The sequence below is a fragment of the Rhinichthys klamathensis genome, unplaced genomic scaffold, assembly GCF_029890125.1.
Source record: "Rhinichthys klamathensis goyatoka isolate OS25496 unplaced genomic scaffold, OSU_Roscu_1.1 h1tg000053l_1, whole genome shotgun sequence".
Taxonomy (NCBI): Eukaryota; Metazoa; Chordata; class Actinopteri; order Cypriniformes; family Leuciscidae; genus Rhinichthys; species Rhinichthys klamathensis.
Window position 1 is genome coordinate 912,275 of NW_026606598.1, and position 19,918 is coordinate 932,192.

Consider the following 19,918-nt stretch of genomic DNA (forward strand, 5'->3'; position numbering starts at 1 on the left):
GAAGGGCTGATTTATATATTTTTATTATAGGGTCTATCTGCATATTTTCAGTTTGAAATGTTATTCAAATGGCTATATGAATCTGTGTGTGAAACATATTTTAAAGAAATCCATGCAAATATGGAAATAAACAATAATGTAAAGGTAAGTTTTTCATATGCAATTATTTATACAATTCATTACTCAAAGAATCAGCAAAACCACATTTAGTTGTACAATAATGCTTGATTTTTCTATTGAAATATATACAATTAAATAAAGTTAGTACAGGAATGTTAACATTATAGCTCATCATACATTGTGTTATTGCTAAAACTAAGATTTTAAACCTCTAGTTCTCGCTCTCCCAGGAATGGTGCCTCCTCTGGCTGACATCTTTGAGTTTCAGAAAGGTGAATCTCTGAGAAATTAACTGATGCACCAAAGTCTCCTTCCTGTAATGAACACACACATTTATTTCAGGATTTATAGGATAAATGTTAAGAGCATTATAAGTTAAGTTCCCCATTTAGGAGTTTTTCCACTAGATTTTGGCATCAGAGCCAAGATATTAGGATAACCCATATTACAGCAATGCAATAACATGCTTTTAAAAAGCGTTTAACATTATTTTAGTCCCTTACTTTTGTTACAGAACAACTAAGTAGTAAACTAAACAACATAAACCTGTGACTTGTACTCTTTGCTATCAAATAGTCGGCCTCTAAAACAGTTACCTGTGGTGTGCACTGTGCCGCAAAGTCCCTCAGCACATTCAGCTCCTTCACTACTCTGAAAGACAATCAATTAACACAGCAATTAAGCAATGCAAAATAATGGCCTACTAATAAACTTTAGCTGTGAAAAAGTTCCATTACTGGGTCATCATATACTGCTGGCTTCAAATCCTGCAGGTCAAATTTAAAAAAAGAAATTAAGGAAAAATGTAAACTTACTCTCTCCCTGCACCTTTCCCTGTAAATCAAGAGTAAAGACAATGACAGTGAGCGGTGTCATTAACATTAACAGCTATTACAAATGATTTAAAATATACCAATGAAACTTACAGTATGCATGGATCTGTAAAACCAGCCACACACCAGACATAATGCTTTCAAATGGCAGCACTATAACACGCAGATCATCAATTGTTCTCTCTCCCTTGTCTAAACAGAAGAATTTAGTGCTCTCTCCAACAGAACCATACAAAAATATTGTTTGGGTGTTGACACTTACACACTTGCAGTATTAATTCTGTGGCAAGAGAAACAGAGTTGACCACTGGCAGGCCTGCCACCCCATACATGAACAAAGTAGTGTAAATGACATCTGCAAAAGAGGAAATGTAAGAATTACTGCAGAATTAGGATGCATTTTTATGCCCTACTGATTCATTGAAAATGTTTACAAATTCTATTGCCACAAAGTAACCAAAAATCTGAATGTTTCTTGACTTTCTTATCCTCATTTGTTACCAGGAACTGTTCTGTGGAATCGCGAGGGTGCAATCGCAGTCAAGACGTGGAGCAGAACTGTGACAAAGATCCATCCAAAACGCTCTATGATCAATAACACATTATAATAGTCAGGTTGCAATTGCTGGAAAGCCATACTATACCATAAAAGCTAACAAAAAAATGTAAGAAAATATTTGGATGATATATTAGCATAACCCAAACAAAACATTTAAGTAACAATGCAAGCAATTTGTTTTGTTTTTTCAAAATGAATAGGGCAACTGATTTGGCTAAAATTTTTAACCAACTTACCGTTAGTATACTCCAGAATCTTGTTCAGATAATATAAAATAAATGCACTATGTCCGATGAGCGTGACAACCATAACGGTTACCCAAACTAAATCTAGGATAGCGAGAGACAGAAAGATCATCATTGATGCAGCCAGCATTTTACTTTAACAAATATAATTTAGGGGGGGACAAGTAATTATTTACTTGTCCTAAAGCTGTGGTTCTCAATCAAGGGCCTTGGGCCCACTGGGGGGACCTTAAGATGACTTAAAATGTCATTAAAATTAGCTAAAATGACTTAAAGTCAAGATATTTCTTATTTTAATTCAGTCCTCTTTTTTTTTTTTGTCTCTGAAGAACCAGGATTTTCAAGGTCTTGGAAAACCTTGATATATGAGGGGGCTTCATTTAAAAGTCATTTGTATACTTGGAAAATTAATGTAAATCTTAAAACTGTGGCCAATTTTAGAATGGATATGCATTTCTAGTTATGCCAACCTCTTATTTTTTACAAATCTTATCCAAATTATGAACAACTGGCAAATTTATGGGGCCTTTGAATATTGTTGTGGACAACGGGGGGCCTTGAATTCAAAAAGGTTCAGAACCATGTCCTAAAGCATTTTTTTTTCTGACCACCATTCTGATTGAACAACGAAATGGTTTAATATACAATTTAAGCGGCCTAACCAGCCAGATGGAACATGACAAATAAACATTTTGATTTGTGACATGTAAAATGAAACATTTGTTTGTGTACTTACAACATCTCCATATAAGTGCATAAAGTTGATTTTTGTCAAGCTTTGAACAAAGGTACTGTCGAATTGCTGGAATTGGAAGAACTATGAATGAAATGGCAGCAGATATTCCCCCAAAAGCATATGTCATTATAATCATGGCTGAAAATAAAAACAGACACATTTTAATGACTGTCAGTAAATAAATATCTAAAACAAGAGACAGATCTTGGATAACTTATAAATACAACTCCTACTTACATTCATCAACGCTTGATGATCTAAAGAAGAGGAGACACATTTGAAGAAAGTTGCTTGACTGCATGAGAACATGTCCTAACGAGTCTACATGACAAAAATCACACATATGACCATTACACATAACATGCAGCCTAGTGGTTATCTGGAAATATGCCCTTCATTTAATTGTAGATGATTTCTAAAGCACAAAAAATACAACAGAATACATTTTTACATACTTGTTACAAATCGAAGGGAAAAATGAATATCAAAAAAACGTATCAAGAAAACATGGCTTAAAGCTAGAAGAGATGCTGGCATGGATGACAGCAGAATAACCCCAACACTGACAAGCACAGCTTCACTCCACTGAGATGCATTCCAAAGATCATGAAGAACAGCTACAAAAGAAAGATGATACAAGAATTACATATATCCAATAGAGGCCCAGTGAATGTATTCTGCAAAATTGAAATTCATCTTTGATTATTAGAATGACATTAAAGTATAAATTTTTTTCCCTTTGGAAATAAATTCTTCATGGTTGGATGTAACTATACCATAAATATGCTAATTAGACCCCACCTCCACTCAATCACACCATCTGATCCACTCGGTCAACTGTAGTAAACGCAATGGTTTAATTCAGCTATATATGTTTGAACCACAAACTGATTCAGAAGAGCGAATTACACTTATCTACGAGTCGATGTACCCGAATGGTAATGCATTTTATGTATCGCTCTCTAGTCTCTCGGACACATAACGGTAATTGATATGATTAGCCTTTGGCTTGACTACATTATCAAACAGCTAATAATGTGTTTTTAATGATGTGATTTTAATTTGATTGTGCTTTTCTCTCTAACCCAAAGCGCTACAACACAGAGTAATTATAATAAAAACAGTAATACAATTAAAAAACAAGATTACAAAGTATACAAAAAAAACAAGCAAAAGGAAAAAGACACTCAAAGACAATACGTAATATGAGTCTAAAGAGCTTTCTTAAAACAGTCCAGTGTTGCTCGACTCCCCTACAGACTTTAATTTAAATGAGGGCTGCTGAAAAGTACAACCAGAAGAGCGAAGAAACCCATGAATAGCTTTACATGTTAAAATCAGAGTTTCAAAATAGATACTTGTCTGTATGGGAAGCCAGTGTAATTGATAAAAGTACAGGGGAAATATGCTGGCATATACAGTTGAATTCTGAATATTTTGCAGTTTTTTAATGGATTCGCAGGAGGACCAGAGTAAAGTGCATTGCAATAATAAAGCCAAGACATAATAAAAGGCATGAAAAAGCCATTCTGCATCGGGCAAGGAGAGAGAAGTTCTATGTCAGTCTGCCAATATTTCTGATTTGGACAAAATCAGTTTGAGACCATTTTAATATGGGCATCGAATGTCAATTGTGCATCAAAAATAACACCAAGATTGCACACTTGAAACGATGGAAATACGGAATTGGAATCAGTTGGAATTACAAAAAAAAAAAAGTTTATGCAGAGCCGTCGGCATACCAACAAGTAGAATTATAGTTTTTGACTCATTGAGTTTAAGAAAATTTTCTTTCATCCAAACAATTTGTAAGAACTGTTATATAGAGTTATAGTCAGGGTGCGTACTGACTTATATATGTGTATAGTCAGCATAACAATGAAACCCCAGACCAAATTTTCGAATGATCTCTCCAAGAGGCAACATATATATGGTAAACAGAATGGGCCCTAACACGGACCCCTGTTGGAGACCCTGCTGTACCAGTGTGGCTTCAGATTTATTTTTCCCCAAACATACATACTTGGAAACTATCAGTGAAATAGGATTTAAACCAATCAAACACAACACCAGAGATGCCTAACCACCCACACATCCTTTCAGGGAGGATGGAATGACATACAGTGTCAAAAGCAGCACTAATGTCTAACAAAACTATAATGCTGCAAGCACCGGTGTCAGCATAAGTGAGTGAGAAGGTAATTCGTGGCCCAGACAAGAGCGGTCTCGGTGCTGTGTCCTGATCTAAATCCAGAATGAAATGGTTTCAGGTTATTTATGGACAAATATTTCTGTAACTGACCAACAACAACCCACTTAAGGACCTTAGCCAGAAAAGGTAGATTCATTATAGTCCTATAGTTAGATAAGCCTTCAGCATCACACCCAGGCTTTTTAGGAACTGGTGTGATAGCCGCTGTCTTAAGGGCCAATGGAACCTTCCCAGTCATTATAGAATTATTGATAATTGCAGTAATAGAAGGGCATAAAGATATTAAGAACTTTTTAAGAACCTCGGTAGGCAAGTGGTCAAGAGAACATGTGGATGAACTCATAGACATGACCAATTTTGAAATGTTGTCAATACTCAGTAACAAACTTGTAAAAGAAAATGGAAGGTGGATTTTTAAGATAAGTCCCAGGAGCAGGTAGAGCTAGATTTAATGGAGCTATAAATGTTTTGGACTTTCTCTGTAAAAAAATTATGGAATTCTCAAAAGAGGAAAGATTTTAGCTTTAAAGTTTAACTTTTGTTGATGTTTGTTCTTCATATCATTGTAATTTACATCATAATTCACCTATATGTACCGTTTTTTCTTGTCCATTAAAGGTGTTCTTATGCTCAATGATAGGAAAAGCCTAAAAAAAAAACCTGCACGTTAACGGGATTGGTTACATGTTTGTGACGGGCAGTTTCAAACTGCAAAACTTGATTTTCACCACAGGAGGTCTTTAGGTATTTTAACATAGTAAATTAATAAATTCTTTACATTAAGACTTTAAAACTAGCCTTACCTGAGCAAAATGCAGTGGAAATCAGAAGATATGCAATAGGAATACCTGTATATTCAATTATTTTGTGGATGAAACCTGGAAAATTAACTGAAAAAACAAAAACAATTTTTTTTACAACTTTCCTGACATTTAAAATTTTTAAGAATTTTAGATATGAATTAGAGATATTAATAAAAATGAAACCATATTCATATAGTTATTTACACATTTATATTAGCTGATTCCATAGTCAACCTAACCGCCTTTAATTACTGTAGAATTTTCTGGCAAACTAAGAATTCTTTTTTTCGACCCCAAATCTGTGGGTTTATCCCAGATCCCCAAAGCACTAAATAAGATGCATTTATGTACAATGCGATTTGAAATGTATTGCAGAATATACACAATACAATATACAATCAAACAATGTCTTTCATTAAAATGCATATACATACCAGAAACTTTTGTATTCCAATTATAATAAGGGGCCACAAGAAACAATAAAATGATCCTTGTCAGATTAATTATTGCACACATTGTTACCTCAACCACAGACCCTGAAAAAAGCAGTAACAAAACAACAAAGTCATCAGAGGAAAAAAAAGATGGATAAATAAAACAATGCATGCAGACTTAGAGAAGTTCATGTCACATACCTTCAATTACACCCCACAGAATAAATGCAATAGATAAACAGATGTTGGGACAGACAACTTGCAAATAATTTATGTACATGGGCTTTGTCCCAGTATCTGCAGAAGAACATAAATGTCATGTACAATCATTTAGTATGACTGTTTATTATTGTCTTTTTTTTAAAGAGTTGCTCTACAGCAGATTTGAATTCTGTTTGCATTATTCAATCATTATCTTCCCGTTTATCACTCTAAGCTGCTTTGAAACAACTTGACTTGATATTTACATATAAACAGTGATGCAGTGGAAGAATAACAGAACCACAGTTTAACATCTTAAATTTACATTTAATATAACTCTTTAAAGCATATTTCATATTGCTTGGCCTACCTTTTCTGCTTATATAGATTGCGACTGGAATACTTAATACAAAAGTCACAAAGAGGGAAATAAAGCAAAGCATCAGTGTAATGATGTGCAGAGCAGACATTCCTACATGAGAGAGACAAGGATTTTATTGGCATTAGATTTAGTTCATGTTAAAAAGAACGGTTGGACATAACATTTGATTAAAAAAAATGTTTTCACTACATAGAATTAAATAAACATATGTACTACTGTTAAAATGTTTTTGGGCTGGTAATATTTATATTTAAATGTTTTTGAAAGAAATCTCTAAGGTTCAACAAGGCATTTTAATACAGTAAAGGCTGCAAAAATACAGTAAAATTGAAAATGTTTTTAAATAAAAAAAGAAGAGTTATTTTTGTATTATTTATATACAATTAATTATTACTTTGAATTAGGTTTTAATTTTCATTTTAGTTTAAATATTAATAGTAATAATTTCTTCCATTTACACTTTTCTTATTTTTTCTTCTTTTTTTAAAATATATAACTTTTAGTTTTAGTAATTTTAGTACTTTAACTTAAGCAAGAAATTGAACTGCTTTATATTTTTGTAGAAACAATAATTTGAAATAGAAATATTTTAAATGTCTCTGATATCACTTTTGATCAATTTAATTCATACTTGCAGAATAAAACTTAATTTCTTTCAAAATCATTTTTTTAAACTTCCAAACGGTACAGTGTATTTCTCAGATGACTTACCCAACCGCCCTATTTCCACAGTAGCAGAGCCCACTGAATATTCTGCGTGGACTTCACACACGTATTCTCCCTTGTCGGCAGTCTGGACATTTTTTAGTCTCATTGAGAAGTTGCCTTTGGGAATTTCTTCTCTGAAGAACTCTGCTCTGTCTCTGTAACGCTCGTGATTCGATCCTGAGAAGATTGTCCCATTTTGGAAAAGCAAGACAGGGACGATGTCGGACTTTTTGTCCACCTTCATCCATGAGACCTCGTCAAAGTGTTGAGGAGGAACATGCGAGTCAACCAGGCAATTTAGAACAACATCCTCGCCAACATGTGCAAACACAATTTGATCTTCTCCTGTCACAACTACACGCTCTGTCATAAATAAGACAAATAATCATTCTAACAACAAAATAGGCATGTTTAAAGACTCTTTTAAAATTGGATACTTACGCACATGTTGAATTGTAACAGGGATCTCCCCAACATCCTGGTCAAAGTAAACTACACATTTGTAGATACCAGTGTCCACGACTGTTATATTTTCCAACAGGATTGAAAAGTTTCCTTTAAAGATCTGCTCAGGAAAAAAATGTGCTCTGCCACTGTAAGACGGATACTGAGCCTCAGGTCTGTCCTCACCGTTCTGAAACAAGTGCACTAATGCCTCTTCATCTGTCTTCTTCCACTCGACCTCCAGCTCCTCCACAGGTAATGGGGTTTCCACAGAGCAGGGCAGGAGGATGGAACCCCCCAGTTGTGCAACCAGAGAATGAGCAGGTCCTTGAACCAAGAGCCCTTCAAAAACAAAACATGAAACAACAGCAATTCAGATGGGACTGTTAGTAAAGAACAGTGCACAAGTCATAAACACATAATGCTAGCAAGTATGGAACAAAGCATGTGATCCTTACCTTCAGTTGTAAGAAGAGCTGCTGCTGATATCAAGACTCTAAACATGTTTAAGGTGCGCATATCTACAGAGATGTGAAAATCTCTGAATTTAAGAGTAAAAATAAACAGCCCTAGTAAGAACCGACTTACATTATCAAAAGTTCTTCCTACTTTCATTTTATTCAAGTTATGCAACATGGCCTTTGACCAAGGATGCACATGATTGACTTCATACAACCATAACTCAGCAGCTGAATATGCTTTTAATCTCAGTTGATGGCTCACTCTTGTTCTACTCTACCATTCAAAAGCTTGGGGTTGGTGAGATTTTGTAATGTTTTTGAAAGAAGTCCCTAATGCTCGTCAAGACTGCATTTATTCGATCTAAAATGCAGTTAACACTGTAATATTGTAAAATGTTATTACAATTACTATTATTACAATTTAAATGTAGCTGTTTACTACTTGAATATATTTTTAAAAAGTAATTTATTCCTGTGATTGCAAAGCTGAATTTTCAGCAGTTATTACTTCAGTCTTCAATGTCAAACGATCCTTCAGAAATCATTCTGATTTGACGTTTAAGAAAGATTTATTATTATCAATGTTGAGAACACTTCTTTTGCTTAATATTTTTGTGGAAACAGTGATACGTGTATATGAAAAACTAAACTTCATAGTCCAGAGTTGATGTTTATCTTTGTGACAATATGTGCCTGCAATTAACTATACATCTTTTGTTTCCAATAGAAATGTCAGAAACAAATGTCATCATTTCCACATCAGTATGCACTAGTGAATTCACTGGGAGACAAGTGAACAGAAATGATCATTATCAACACTGAACTGTTGAATGACACTATTGTCTAGTTTAGAGCTGCTTTAAAGTAGAATTGATGTTTGCATCATTGATCATTATATTGCTGTTTATCACTTTGTAAGGCCAGCCCAATCGGTCCAACGACTTTCTAATAAGCGGGTGAAGGTTTACTGCATGTTACTGTCTTTTCATTGTGGCAAAGTAATTTATTCTAAATAAACTTTTATCTGACTCCATTTTATCACAATCCATCTAACCTGAGATCTAGTATGTACTTAACCCTGAACGCAGATTTGCGGAAACAATGGATACTCTGAAATTATTCAATATAGTAGATTTTGTTGTAAGTCAGAAAGTCAAATGTAACAATTTATTATTAGTCAGGTAAATGTATCATGCCAATTACATAATTAGTTCAAAGATAATAAACAAAACATCAAATGCTCTGGAATAAAGAGAAAAGATGTATAAGCTACCTGACATTTGAGAGCAGGATACCATTTGCCTGGAAGACCCACCCTCCACTGTAAGCAATATCTCTAAACTCTTAAAAACGTTATTACCTTTGTATTTACTTCTTTGGGAATGAGACCTTTGTACCAGTCGCACTGAGACGTTTCAAATGATACCAAACATGTATAGTGTTGTATAATTGTTCACATTAAACCATATAGCTTTTTGGGTTGAATTTCAGGTGATCTCAGCATGAGAGAGAGACGAGATGAGGAAGGGAGAGAATTGATTTTGAGTTGATTGACTGTGGTTCCGTCTTTGATGGGGATGCTAGTTTCTCAAGAGAAAGTTCAAATGTTAATTTCCTTAGTTCTCTTACAGTTCTTCCAGTCTTACAACTGTAAAAGCTGCTTTGAAAGTGCTATATGTAGATTTCACTTGAGTATCCATTTATACCAGTCAGTTTACTCAGACTCAAACACTAATTAGGCTCCAGTATTTAAATCTTTTACTGTTTTGATGTTTGTCTTCTCATTATTTGGAAAGGGAGCAATTGATCAGATTAAAGTTAAACATCAGTGTTAATATGTCCCCTTTTAATTATAAGAGTTTTGGAGGTCTAATGAACCCTAATATAAATTTTCATTTGAATGAACTGAAGTTGCAGCAGAAAGTCTATGTATATCAGTAACAAGAGAACATTTGTTTGAAATGCGCAGTCACTAAAATGGAAAAGGCAAAATATTAGGTCACAGACATTATGGATTTAATAAAATTAAACAATAAAAAGAAAATTCAAGATTTTCCCATTTTCAGGACACCTTTTATTGTATCAGAGAGCCATTTTCCACTGTTTTACAGGTACAATTACAATTTATTGCAAACTTTTCCTTATCAAGATATATGATATGATGTTGTTTACGCCAAATCGTTTATGGCACAGGTGTTTTGAGAGATTTGAATTCAACTTGTGACACATTTCAACTTTTACAGAAGCAGGTTAAAACCTGCAGGTTAGAAGTCCTAATAAAACCTCTCAGAGAAACAATACTTATGGTTTGAAACCCACAGACTGGGTCATAAGGCAAATACTTTTCCCAATAGTAAAAAAAAACAAAAAAAAACTTTTGCGGTGACCATTCATTAAACTTTTGACAGCCTTAAATAATATAAAGCTTCATGCTTCACTATATCTTGCAAAACATTAAAACCAATAACTGACTTAAAAGGGAATGTATTATTTTGTGAGACAAATTAAGTTGATTAAAATCGCAGCCATAATACCTGTTTGTCCAAACTCAAACTCTCTTTAACTTGTGTATAGACTGATAGTAAGACTTGAACTATTTTTAAACAAAAATTATGAAACATTCAGAGGAATGACTAAACACGAAAGCCCCACGCTGTTTTATGCAGGTGAAATTTTTTACTGTATCCAACTAATTACACTGATCTTGAGATGCTTAAATCCCTCTGTCAGTGTGCTGTGAATCAGGGGTGTGATTTGGCATTATGTCGCTCAATGCCCTTGTTTTCTGGAATATGCTTGTAAGTGCAGCGATCATTCTTTAAGCAGCCAGTTGTCCTCCAAAAATAACATTCATCAGGTTGTTTGCTGAGAAAAAAAAAAGTAAAGACAATTCAAATTACCATAAAAAACATTGCAATAAATACTATTGCTTAAATACTATCTATTTGCATCTCATTGTATTGTAGTACTCTGCAAAACAGCATGCAATAACATTCATTGTATATGATTATATTTATTAAATTAATAAATGGATACTGCCTTATTGGGACATTACTAGTCCCTGTCCCTCCCGTACACCTAACCCTAATTTAGAACATTTAACCTTCTAATCAGTAAAAGTGTCATCGAAGGATCAGGAAGGAAGCCATGGGTTGTATATGAAGTATCATTTGAAAGGCTGTGTTTGGCTGTACGCATACGCTAGTAATCATGTCAAAATGAAGTATTATTTGGGCTTAATAATACGAGCTGCACACGTCATGTCCAAATAACGCAACGACACCACATCAAATTTCAATTATAGGCCTTTTAAATACCCGTTACAAGATGGGCGATTTGCAAAGACACTATATTTATTAAAGGGTTAGTTCACCCAAAAATGTCTGATTTAGTCCGAGAGCTTTCTGTCCCTCCATTGAAAATGTATGTACGGTATACTGTCCTTGTCCAGAAAGGAAATAAAGACATCAAAATAGTCCATGTGACATCAGTGGGTTAGTTAGATTTTTTTGAAGCATCGAAAATACATTTTGGTCCAAAAATAACAAAAACTATGACTTTATTCAGCATTGTATTGTCTTCCGGTTCTGCTGTGGATCCGCGTTCAGTGACACTGCTGACGTAAGACGGTGCTGACGTTAGGGCTGTCGCGGTGAAGAAATTTCCCTTGCGGTAATTTTGAGTGGCTCAATAGCGCGATATGCGGTATTACCGCCATTTATTTATTTATATTTATTTGTTGCTTTAAATACGTATTATGATGTGGTCAGCATACACAAAAACAATGTAACCAATGTAACCGAAACTAAACAGCGTCTCTGCGCATTGAAAGACTGTCACTCAGCGCGCAGTTACATTGTTATGCCAACGGACTGTCTTTGAGGTGAGTCATTAAACCGTTCATTCAACGAAAACGCTCAAAAGCTGATTCCTTAGATGTAATGAAACAAGGCGTTAATTATTTTTTTTAACTTTGAGCTCCACTTTTCAAGGCTCAGCTGGCCAGCAATGCTTCACTTTTGGGCAAAGCTGAAGCAATGCTTCGCTTAATAGAGACCAATGCGTGACTCGCTGCTTTCCCCCCACGGCTTCCTCGCGCTGTGTAATGCTTACCAGCGCTGACGCCATTCATGGTAAATAGCCTAACCTTACACGTTAAAAGGATGATACGACAAATATTTCGCTTTCCTTGGAAACGGCAACCTTTTCACGAATATACATGATTTGACTTCAAAGACAGACGCAGGTAATCGCACGCGCTCAGGCGATCTCATTCACTGTCTGTTTAGGCTTAAGTCCAAATCCACGAAGCCTCTACAAATCACCATGATAAACAGTCTTGTTATCATTATTAACTTATTTAACATTCAATACACATGGTACGAACTACGAAGGGTAGCCTTATGAAAAAAAGAAAATGCGGTTCGGCGGTTGCTGCAGTTACTTGCATTCCTCTGCGGTTGGCCTGTCAGTAGCGCGGTACCGCAATATTGTGGTTATCGCGACAGCCCTAGCTGACATGTTATCAGTGCGCCCGAGCTTTGTTTACAGTCTGAGGGAGACGCACGCTGTAAACAAAATCTTCGCAAACATGTCTAAGGATTTCGACACAGAGGAAGACTTGCATTTTTTTTGCCCAGCCATATTTATTTGAACCCGAATACACGGACGCACCAGATAACACGTCAGCAGCGTCTTACATCAGCAGTGTCACTGAACGCGGATTGACAACAGAACCGGAAGACAATACAATGCTGAATTAAGTCGTAGTTTTTGTTATTTTTGGACCAAAATGTATTTTCGATGCTTCAAAACATTCTAACTAACCCACTGATGTCACATGGACTACTTTGATGATGTCTTTATTTCCTTTCTGGACAAGGACAGTATACCGTGCAGACATTTTCAAATGAGGGACAGAAAGCTCTCGGACTAAATCTAAAATATCTTAAACTGTGTTCCGAAGATGAACGGAGGTCTTACGGGCTTGGAACGACATTAAGGTGAGTCATTAATGACATAATTTAAATTTTTGGGTGAACTAACCATTTAAGCTGCATAATATCATTATAATATTACTCCATATCTATTCCGCTTCTTTTATTAAATTAAATAAGTTGATGCTGACCATCCCCCCCATAAAACCTAAATTAAAAGGGGGATTTCTAACCTCTAAACACAGTGATATTTAAGTTTTGTGAAACAATTCAAAATCAGCAAGTTTACTCACTCAATCTTCCCTGATGACTCTGTAGATGCATCTCTGGACACTCCAAGACGTGTGTGAATCCTATCAGGATAGCGCACCACTAGAGTTGTCCCATCAATGGCATAACCCTGCAATACACAAGAAACATAAATCAACTGTAATGTTTCCCTCATTGAAAAGACAAAATGTATTCCATCCCCACTGCAAGATCTTCATTTGACCTCCAATATCACCAGACAAGGGTTAGACATATTATAAGCAGCTATATTATCACCAGCATTCAAGCATTTAGCATTCAGCATTCAACATACTTACATGAAAGTCTTGTATGGCTTTCTCGGAGTCCTCCTTCTTGGTGTAGTTAACAAACGCACAGTGTCTCATTTGTAACACTCTGACACTATGGACTTGTCCAGCACTGTTTCACAAAGATGAGTTCCATTACATCCATACTGAATTAAGCATTTTACTAGTTTTACAGTTTTCAAAACCAATGAGGTCACTTACAAGCTGAATAGGCCATAAAGCTTAGCCTCTGTTATAGAAGGCACTAGATCTCCAACCCAGATAGGGAATAGCTCTCTGTTTAGGGATGAAAGACACATCAGGATTCAGCTGATTTTAAGGTGAAAGGTTGTCTCATGAAAGCCTGTATGTGTGCATCTTACTGGGCATGATGACGAACTGGAGCAGCGACTGGCATACTGGGTCGAGGCTGATTCAGAGGAAGAGGTCTGAGAGGGAATTTAGCTGGAGGTTTTGGGTGACGCTCTACAGACATAAACTCACTTTCTGCGGGAACTAGGACAGGGGCTAAACCTAAAAAAAAAAAAGAAAAAAAAAAAAAAAAAGTTATCAATGCTCATTTAATTATCAATCTCAATTAATTACTTTTTTTTTTATTGTCTTCCTCAGTATTTGCAAATATATTTACATATGGAAATCAGTGTCTTTCAGAGTGTTCCCTCAAAAAAAAAAATTGGAGTGAAGGAAATGTATCAGGGTTAGAAATAAACAGGGGTTTGAGGCACCAAAACGAACATTAAATGCCCCCCAAATTCAAGATACAGGGGCAAAAATAAAATAAATAAATGGTTCACAGCTTGTTTTGCCTGTGTAAACTAAAATATGCAGTTTCTCCAAAAACAAAAATGTTTGTACTGTACTCCGTTAATCATTAAAATATACAGGGTAATAATCTACAATAATATTGCAGCCCTACCCTGTAACGGGTTCCTATTTTTTTTATTTTATAATTAATACACTTTATGAAGGCTATTTAAAATTACATTCATCTCAAACCATTACGAAATTGATGTGTAAATACATTTATGCCACATTTAATCTGTAAGTGTAAATATACATCAGATTCAACTTTGCAATGTAAAGACGGCATTAGTTGAACACATTTTATAAGTAACAGACTATAGTATTCTGATTGAGGGAAATTAATTTAATAAATGTAAATACTGGATACAAAAACAATAATATACTTATTAAAAGAGAATTATAAAAATTATAAATGCTCCAGGAAATCACTTTTTACTTATTTGTTAATATAAAAATTACTTAATACTTCACAATATTTAGCCATGGGGTAAATATATCTCCTGAATAGAAAAGTTCATTTCTGACTCTGATATGTAGATGCATTTTCATACCTCGTATCCCAGAGAGAGCTTCTAAGGCTATTTCTACAGTTCCATGAAGAATAAGGGCATTTGAACTCTGCTCTTTGGTGAATCCCATTTCCTGTTAAAGAAGCAAGCGTATTTTGATATGCTCATTCAGGTGATTTATAACCAACGGGCAACTTAAAACAAATATTCAGCTGCTGACAACATTCAAGAAGTATTAACGCTAAAACAAAGTGTGGTCCATTATTTACTCATATCCACTCACCATAAGCTGCATGATCTGGACCCTCATCAACTCCTCAGCTGCCTCCTTCTGTTCACTGAAGCTGCCACTGTTCAGTTTTAACACTTCATTATATGTAAGTCTGGCTTCAAAATATCTCTGACAGAGGGGGAAACAACAAGATTGCGTGAGAATAAAATAGGAGAGGGGAATTTGCAGGTCAGTCTGTACTCTAAATGATGGATGGCACTGGCAAAAAGTTGTGGTGATACCTTCAAACCAACCAGCGCTTTGCCTTTTCTGTAAAGCCCTTTAATCCATTTGGGGTTCATAGAAAGAGCAATATCAGCATCAGTTAAAGCTTTCTCATACTCCAGCATCTTTTCATAGCAGTAAGAACGATTTCCAAACAACCTGCAAAGACAGACAAACAAACGCATTATAAGTGTAACCTCTTCAAAGACATGCTCTGCTTGGTTTATTTTTGCACAATATTTTTATTCATAACTCATGTTTTAGTTGAAACTGTTGACATGGACTCTTACTTATACTCTTTAGGGTTGTGTTTTATAGCATCTGTAAAATATGTCACAGCCATCTCCAGGTTTCCTGCGTCGGCATACTGGTTACCTATAACTATAGAAAAGAGGTGGGAATTAGGAGGGCATTTCATGACTAAACCATTTTTATAGAAAAACCTCACACACCTGCCAGCTCCACGCTTCTTGTAATAAAATAATTTGCATTGACAGTCTCCTCTGACTTCTCCTCCTCCTTGTTGTTATGAATCTACAGGAATAAAGAATTTAATGTTATGGAAATCGAATTTCCCTTCCCTTCAGAAAGGCTGGCTCAGAAGGATCATTTTAGGTTATATAAAGATACTTTTGAAAGAATATGGTAAATAAGCCTCTAATGCTCACCAAGGCTGCATTTATTTGATAAAAAAAAACTGGTAAAAAGAGTAATATTTTGAAATATTACAGTTTAAAATAACGTATCTACTTGCATTGTAAAATGTTATTTCTATTCAACTACAATTTCATAGTCATCGTGTGAAAATCTGTGCTATTGCATCCTGTTCTGCAAGTTCTTATGTACACACTGTTAAACAGTAACTTTCGAGAAGAAAGTGGTACTTCTACCGCTTTCAGTGCTGCTCAGGCTACTGAAATAGCCTTCTTTAACATCCATACAGCAAACCTGATACAATTTTTATTTTCAACTCTCTCTGGTTTTCCTTCTGGAATATACATCTATTCTCATTGCCTTGTACAGGCCCATCAACCAGTTTCTCTTTTATTTGTTTTGATCTGATTACATAGATATTTAGAGAAATGATTAACTATCTTCTCTGTCAGGATTTGATGTACTTGTTAAAGGTCAGTTTTATAACAAAGTACACTGCATCACGCCTATACCCGTCTTTTTGTCATCTTCCCACCAATACATTTTTTTACAAAAAAATAAATCTAACTCACAATCCTGTGTAAATAATTTGGCAGTTAATCAAAAAACACTGGACATAATGGATTACATATCTCAGTTTGTTAAAGAAATGTTCAGTTTCAACTTAAAACTACTTTTATTTCCACTAAGACGTAAGAACTGTAGCTATTGCATATTCACCTGGTTGTCTCCAAAGCTCATTTGTATCTAGATCATTAAACATGATACAACACTAAATCACCAGGCAGTAAACCAGCTGATTTCTATATTAGACACGCCCAATAACTATACTTTCATTTAAAGTTGTGATTTTAACTCAAGTACAAAATTGGAATATCACATAAAACATATGCGAATAAAGCAGTGTTTTCATCCCATGTCTGCAAGAGAACAAAATAGTCACTTCCTGAGAAATTGGTGCAAAATGTCTGTAAAAAAAAAAAAAAAAAAAAAAAAAAAAAAAAGGAAGTTGCACAATCGGGGAAGCTACTGTGGCTCTTTTTTCCTCCATCATAAATGACTTGCATCTCAGAGCGCACAGATAAAACAAACGCAGGAGTTTTATTACCATCATACCAAGAACCTTCCCTTAACCTATTTAATAGTATTATATACATTTAAAAAAAAACTCCATTTTTCTTACATGTCCTCTTATTTCATCCTTTCCAACCGGTTTTTGTGGCGTAGTGGTGCCTTTCTGCTCCGACCCACGCTGTTTTCTTGAGTTTGCTTGAGCAGGTTTCTTGTCAGGTTTGGGTTTTTGTTCTAGTTTACGCTTGGCGATAGCAGCTGCGTTTGACACAAAGCAGCTATTCATGTCAAGCTCCTAAGACACACATAAAGCACTGTCAACTGAAGAGCTTTTTATCTACTGTATAATTCATATCACTTTTGTAAATGACAAGGGACATTAAGTCATATTGCCCACCTCTGGTTCCATAGTTGGCTCTTCCTCTTCGTCTTCGTCGTCATTACTACTATCACTGCTCTCCACAGGTTTTGAGGTGTGTTGAAGACCAGAAGTCACAGATGAACAATTTTTGTTTTTAATTTTATTTTCATTTTCATCTTTATCTGCATGTTTAGTCTTTTCTGGTCCAGGGTCAACTTGTACCTTAGAACAAAGAAAGAAACACCAAGATAAAATTAAGTCCGTGGACTTTCGGTAAGACAGACTCTAAACGATGGAGGTATGACGAGTTACCATAAACTGCAGCATCATTTTAATTAATACTTAAACCATACAACAAAGCAGTCACACAATAACATTTGTTTTCTCTTACCGGTTTATTTTTTTCTTTATCTGCATTTTCCTTCTCTAATTTTTCCAGCCGACGTCTCTCTTTCTGTCTCTGTTATATAGCAGAAAAATGTAACTCAACAAAATATTCCTGCTTATGATAATCAGACAAAAATACTTGTTTTTCTTCATGTATGTCCTCACCATCTTTTTCTGTTTCTTCTTCTCTGCCTTTTTCTTAAGTTTTTCTTCTTCATCCACTAACTCTTTTGCATTTCTTTCTGCTTCCTAAAAAGAAGTTAAATAATAATACGTTAAATGAAAAGTTAAATAAAACAACGAGTGAACCACAGGTGTTAGATACAAACCTCAGCTGTTATGTGTTTGGATGGTTTTGGCAGGCCTCTATCAAGGAAGTTTTGAGAAAAGCCACAGTATCTGTTGTTTGTACGGACATCATACTTATCGTTATCGTCGTCATAATCATAATAATCCTCATCAGATGAATCTTCATATCCTGTAAATTGAGCTGCAAAGCGGTCCAGTTCTGGAACTTTAATACAAAAAAAATTGCTTAAATGCCACAGAAAACTAAAGATCATTAAGTGGAAATGAGTAGAAAAACACTATAGTTATGAAGATTTGAATGTGACCCAGTTCATCTGAAACAAAGAAAATTGATTTACAAGAACTTTAATGTTGGCATGAAATGGAAGTTATTATAAATAAGAGTGGTCAATTATGATTTCATGGTGACTTTAATATCACAGGGACATTTGTTTTTTGCATCCAAACAAAAGACATCATGCACTATGTTGCTGAACAAAGTTCAAGTTGAATGCACATGGTCTTGCATTTAAAACTTTAGAGCACTAGAACAAACAATATTTGGAGTAGTTTTAAAGTATTGCAATTGCAATAATAGCCAAATTTGAATATCAGACCAGCCCTACAATATATGTTTTAAATAAACGACCATGCATGACTATTAGGCCATGTTTGTGTAAAATAAAGACGTTTCTTACCAAATTCATAACCAAAACTTAAAGCATCTAAGAAGCTGCGGTTTGTAGGTCTTTCGTTGATAAAATCGACCATAGCCTCCTAAAAAAAGGCAGCACAGAAAAATTGAAATTACGGACTCAAACTCACCACCCCAGATTAATTAGAATTTAAATAACGCTGAATAATGTGATCAATTAATGCACAGAAACGTAATCACTCACGTGAGTCCGCATGAGGCGCTCATCATCACGCATCCGGAAGTATTCTGAAATAATCATAAGAAAAACTTTATTTTAAAAGTTTGAACATTCAATAACACAGATAACGTTACACTAAGAGTCCATTGTGTGGCTCAATCAGCAGTATGTGATCAAAACATGGCTTCTTTCGTATACTGTTGAAGTTTGAGATATACAAAACCCGAAAATATACAAGACAGCATAAATAAAAATGGAACTCTTTCAGAGCCTCTGCACAATTTTCAGGCCTGTCATTGTTAAACGACACGTCCTCTCTATTGTTGTTAGAGCTACATGTGTTTGCATGAGGTGGCGAAGTTTTAGTAGACGTCATGAAAAGAGCCGAGCAATACTTACCCGGTCCTATGGTGTTCTTTCTTGACATTTTTGCGAATATATTTATATATGTTAAGTAATTCTAAATTATAAAATATTTAAGTAACTTCTAAATGGTTTTACATTCCTTCCAATCGTAATGTTTTCTCGAGATTCGTCTCCACCTTTGCACACACAAGACAGTGCCCGTTTACACGCATGCGCACCTTCTTTCTAGACGTACGCGCGCAACCATGGTGCACCACGTGGTGCGGTTGGGAAGAGAGAAATAATTGTATAAGTTTGAAATAAAATAAGATAACTGCATTTATAGCATACTGTGCAAATAATTAGTTTGTCTACTAAAAAAAATAGACTATAAATTAATGTAAAGACTTTTTCTAATTTCATTGTTTGTTATGAGGTTGCATATCAATACATTAAATTAATGGAAACAATTTAA

At 35.0% G+C, this 19,918-nt stretch overlaps 2 protein-coding genes across 2 annotated transcripts; both read right to left on the reverse strand.

Moving 5' to 3' along the window:
• Positions 1–269: 269 nt before the first annotated feature.
• Positions 270–8,273, reverse strand: LOC130083069 (uncharacterized). Its single transcript, XM_056248040.1, has 17 exons — positions 8,136–8,273; positions 7,675–8,019; positions 7,237–7,596; positions 6,514–6,615; positions 6,144–6,239; positions 5,943–6,044; positions 5,509–5,595; positions 2,949–3,110; positions 2,731–2,814; positions 2,494–2,631; positions 1,749–1,841; positions 1,455–1,538; positions 1,216–1,308; positions 1,047–1,145; positions 936–954; positions 717–771; positions 270–434 (listed from the first exon to the last, which is right to left on the reverse strand). The coding sequence occupies exons 1-17, from the start codon at positions 8,194–8,196 to the stop codon at positions 324–326; spliced, it is 2,091 nt and encodes a 696-aa protein (XP_056104015.1). The 5' UTR covers positions 8,197–8,273; the 3' UTR covers positions 270–323.
• Positions 8,274–10,182: 1,909 nt separating this feature from the next.
• si:dkey-33c12.4 (uncharacterized protein LOC560112 homolog) lies at positions 10,183–19,681 on the reverse strand. Its single transcript, XM_056248052.1, has 18 exons — positions 19,498–19,681; positions 19,123–19,166; positions 18,922–19,000; positions 18,265–18,449; positions 18,101–18,184; positions 17,940–18,008; positions 17,585–17,770; positions 17,300–17,482; positions 15,915–15,996; positions 15,753–15,843; positions 15,480–15,621; positions 15,250–15,366; positions 15,009–15,099; positions 14,016–14,166; positions 13,855–13,929; positions 13,663–13,765; positions 13,369–13,475; positions 10,183–11,003 (listed from the first exon to the last, which is right to left on the reverse strand). The coding sequence occupies exons 1-18, from the start codon at positions 19,523–19,525 to the stop codon at positions 10,880–10,882; spliced, it is 1,941 nt and encodes a 646-aa protein (XP_056104027.1). The 5' UTR covers positions 19,526–19,681; the 3' UTR covers positions 10,183–10,879.
• Positions 19,682–19,918: the final 237 nt, after the last annotated feature.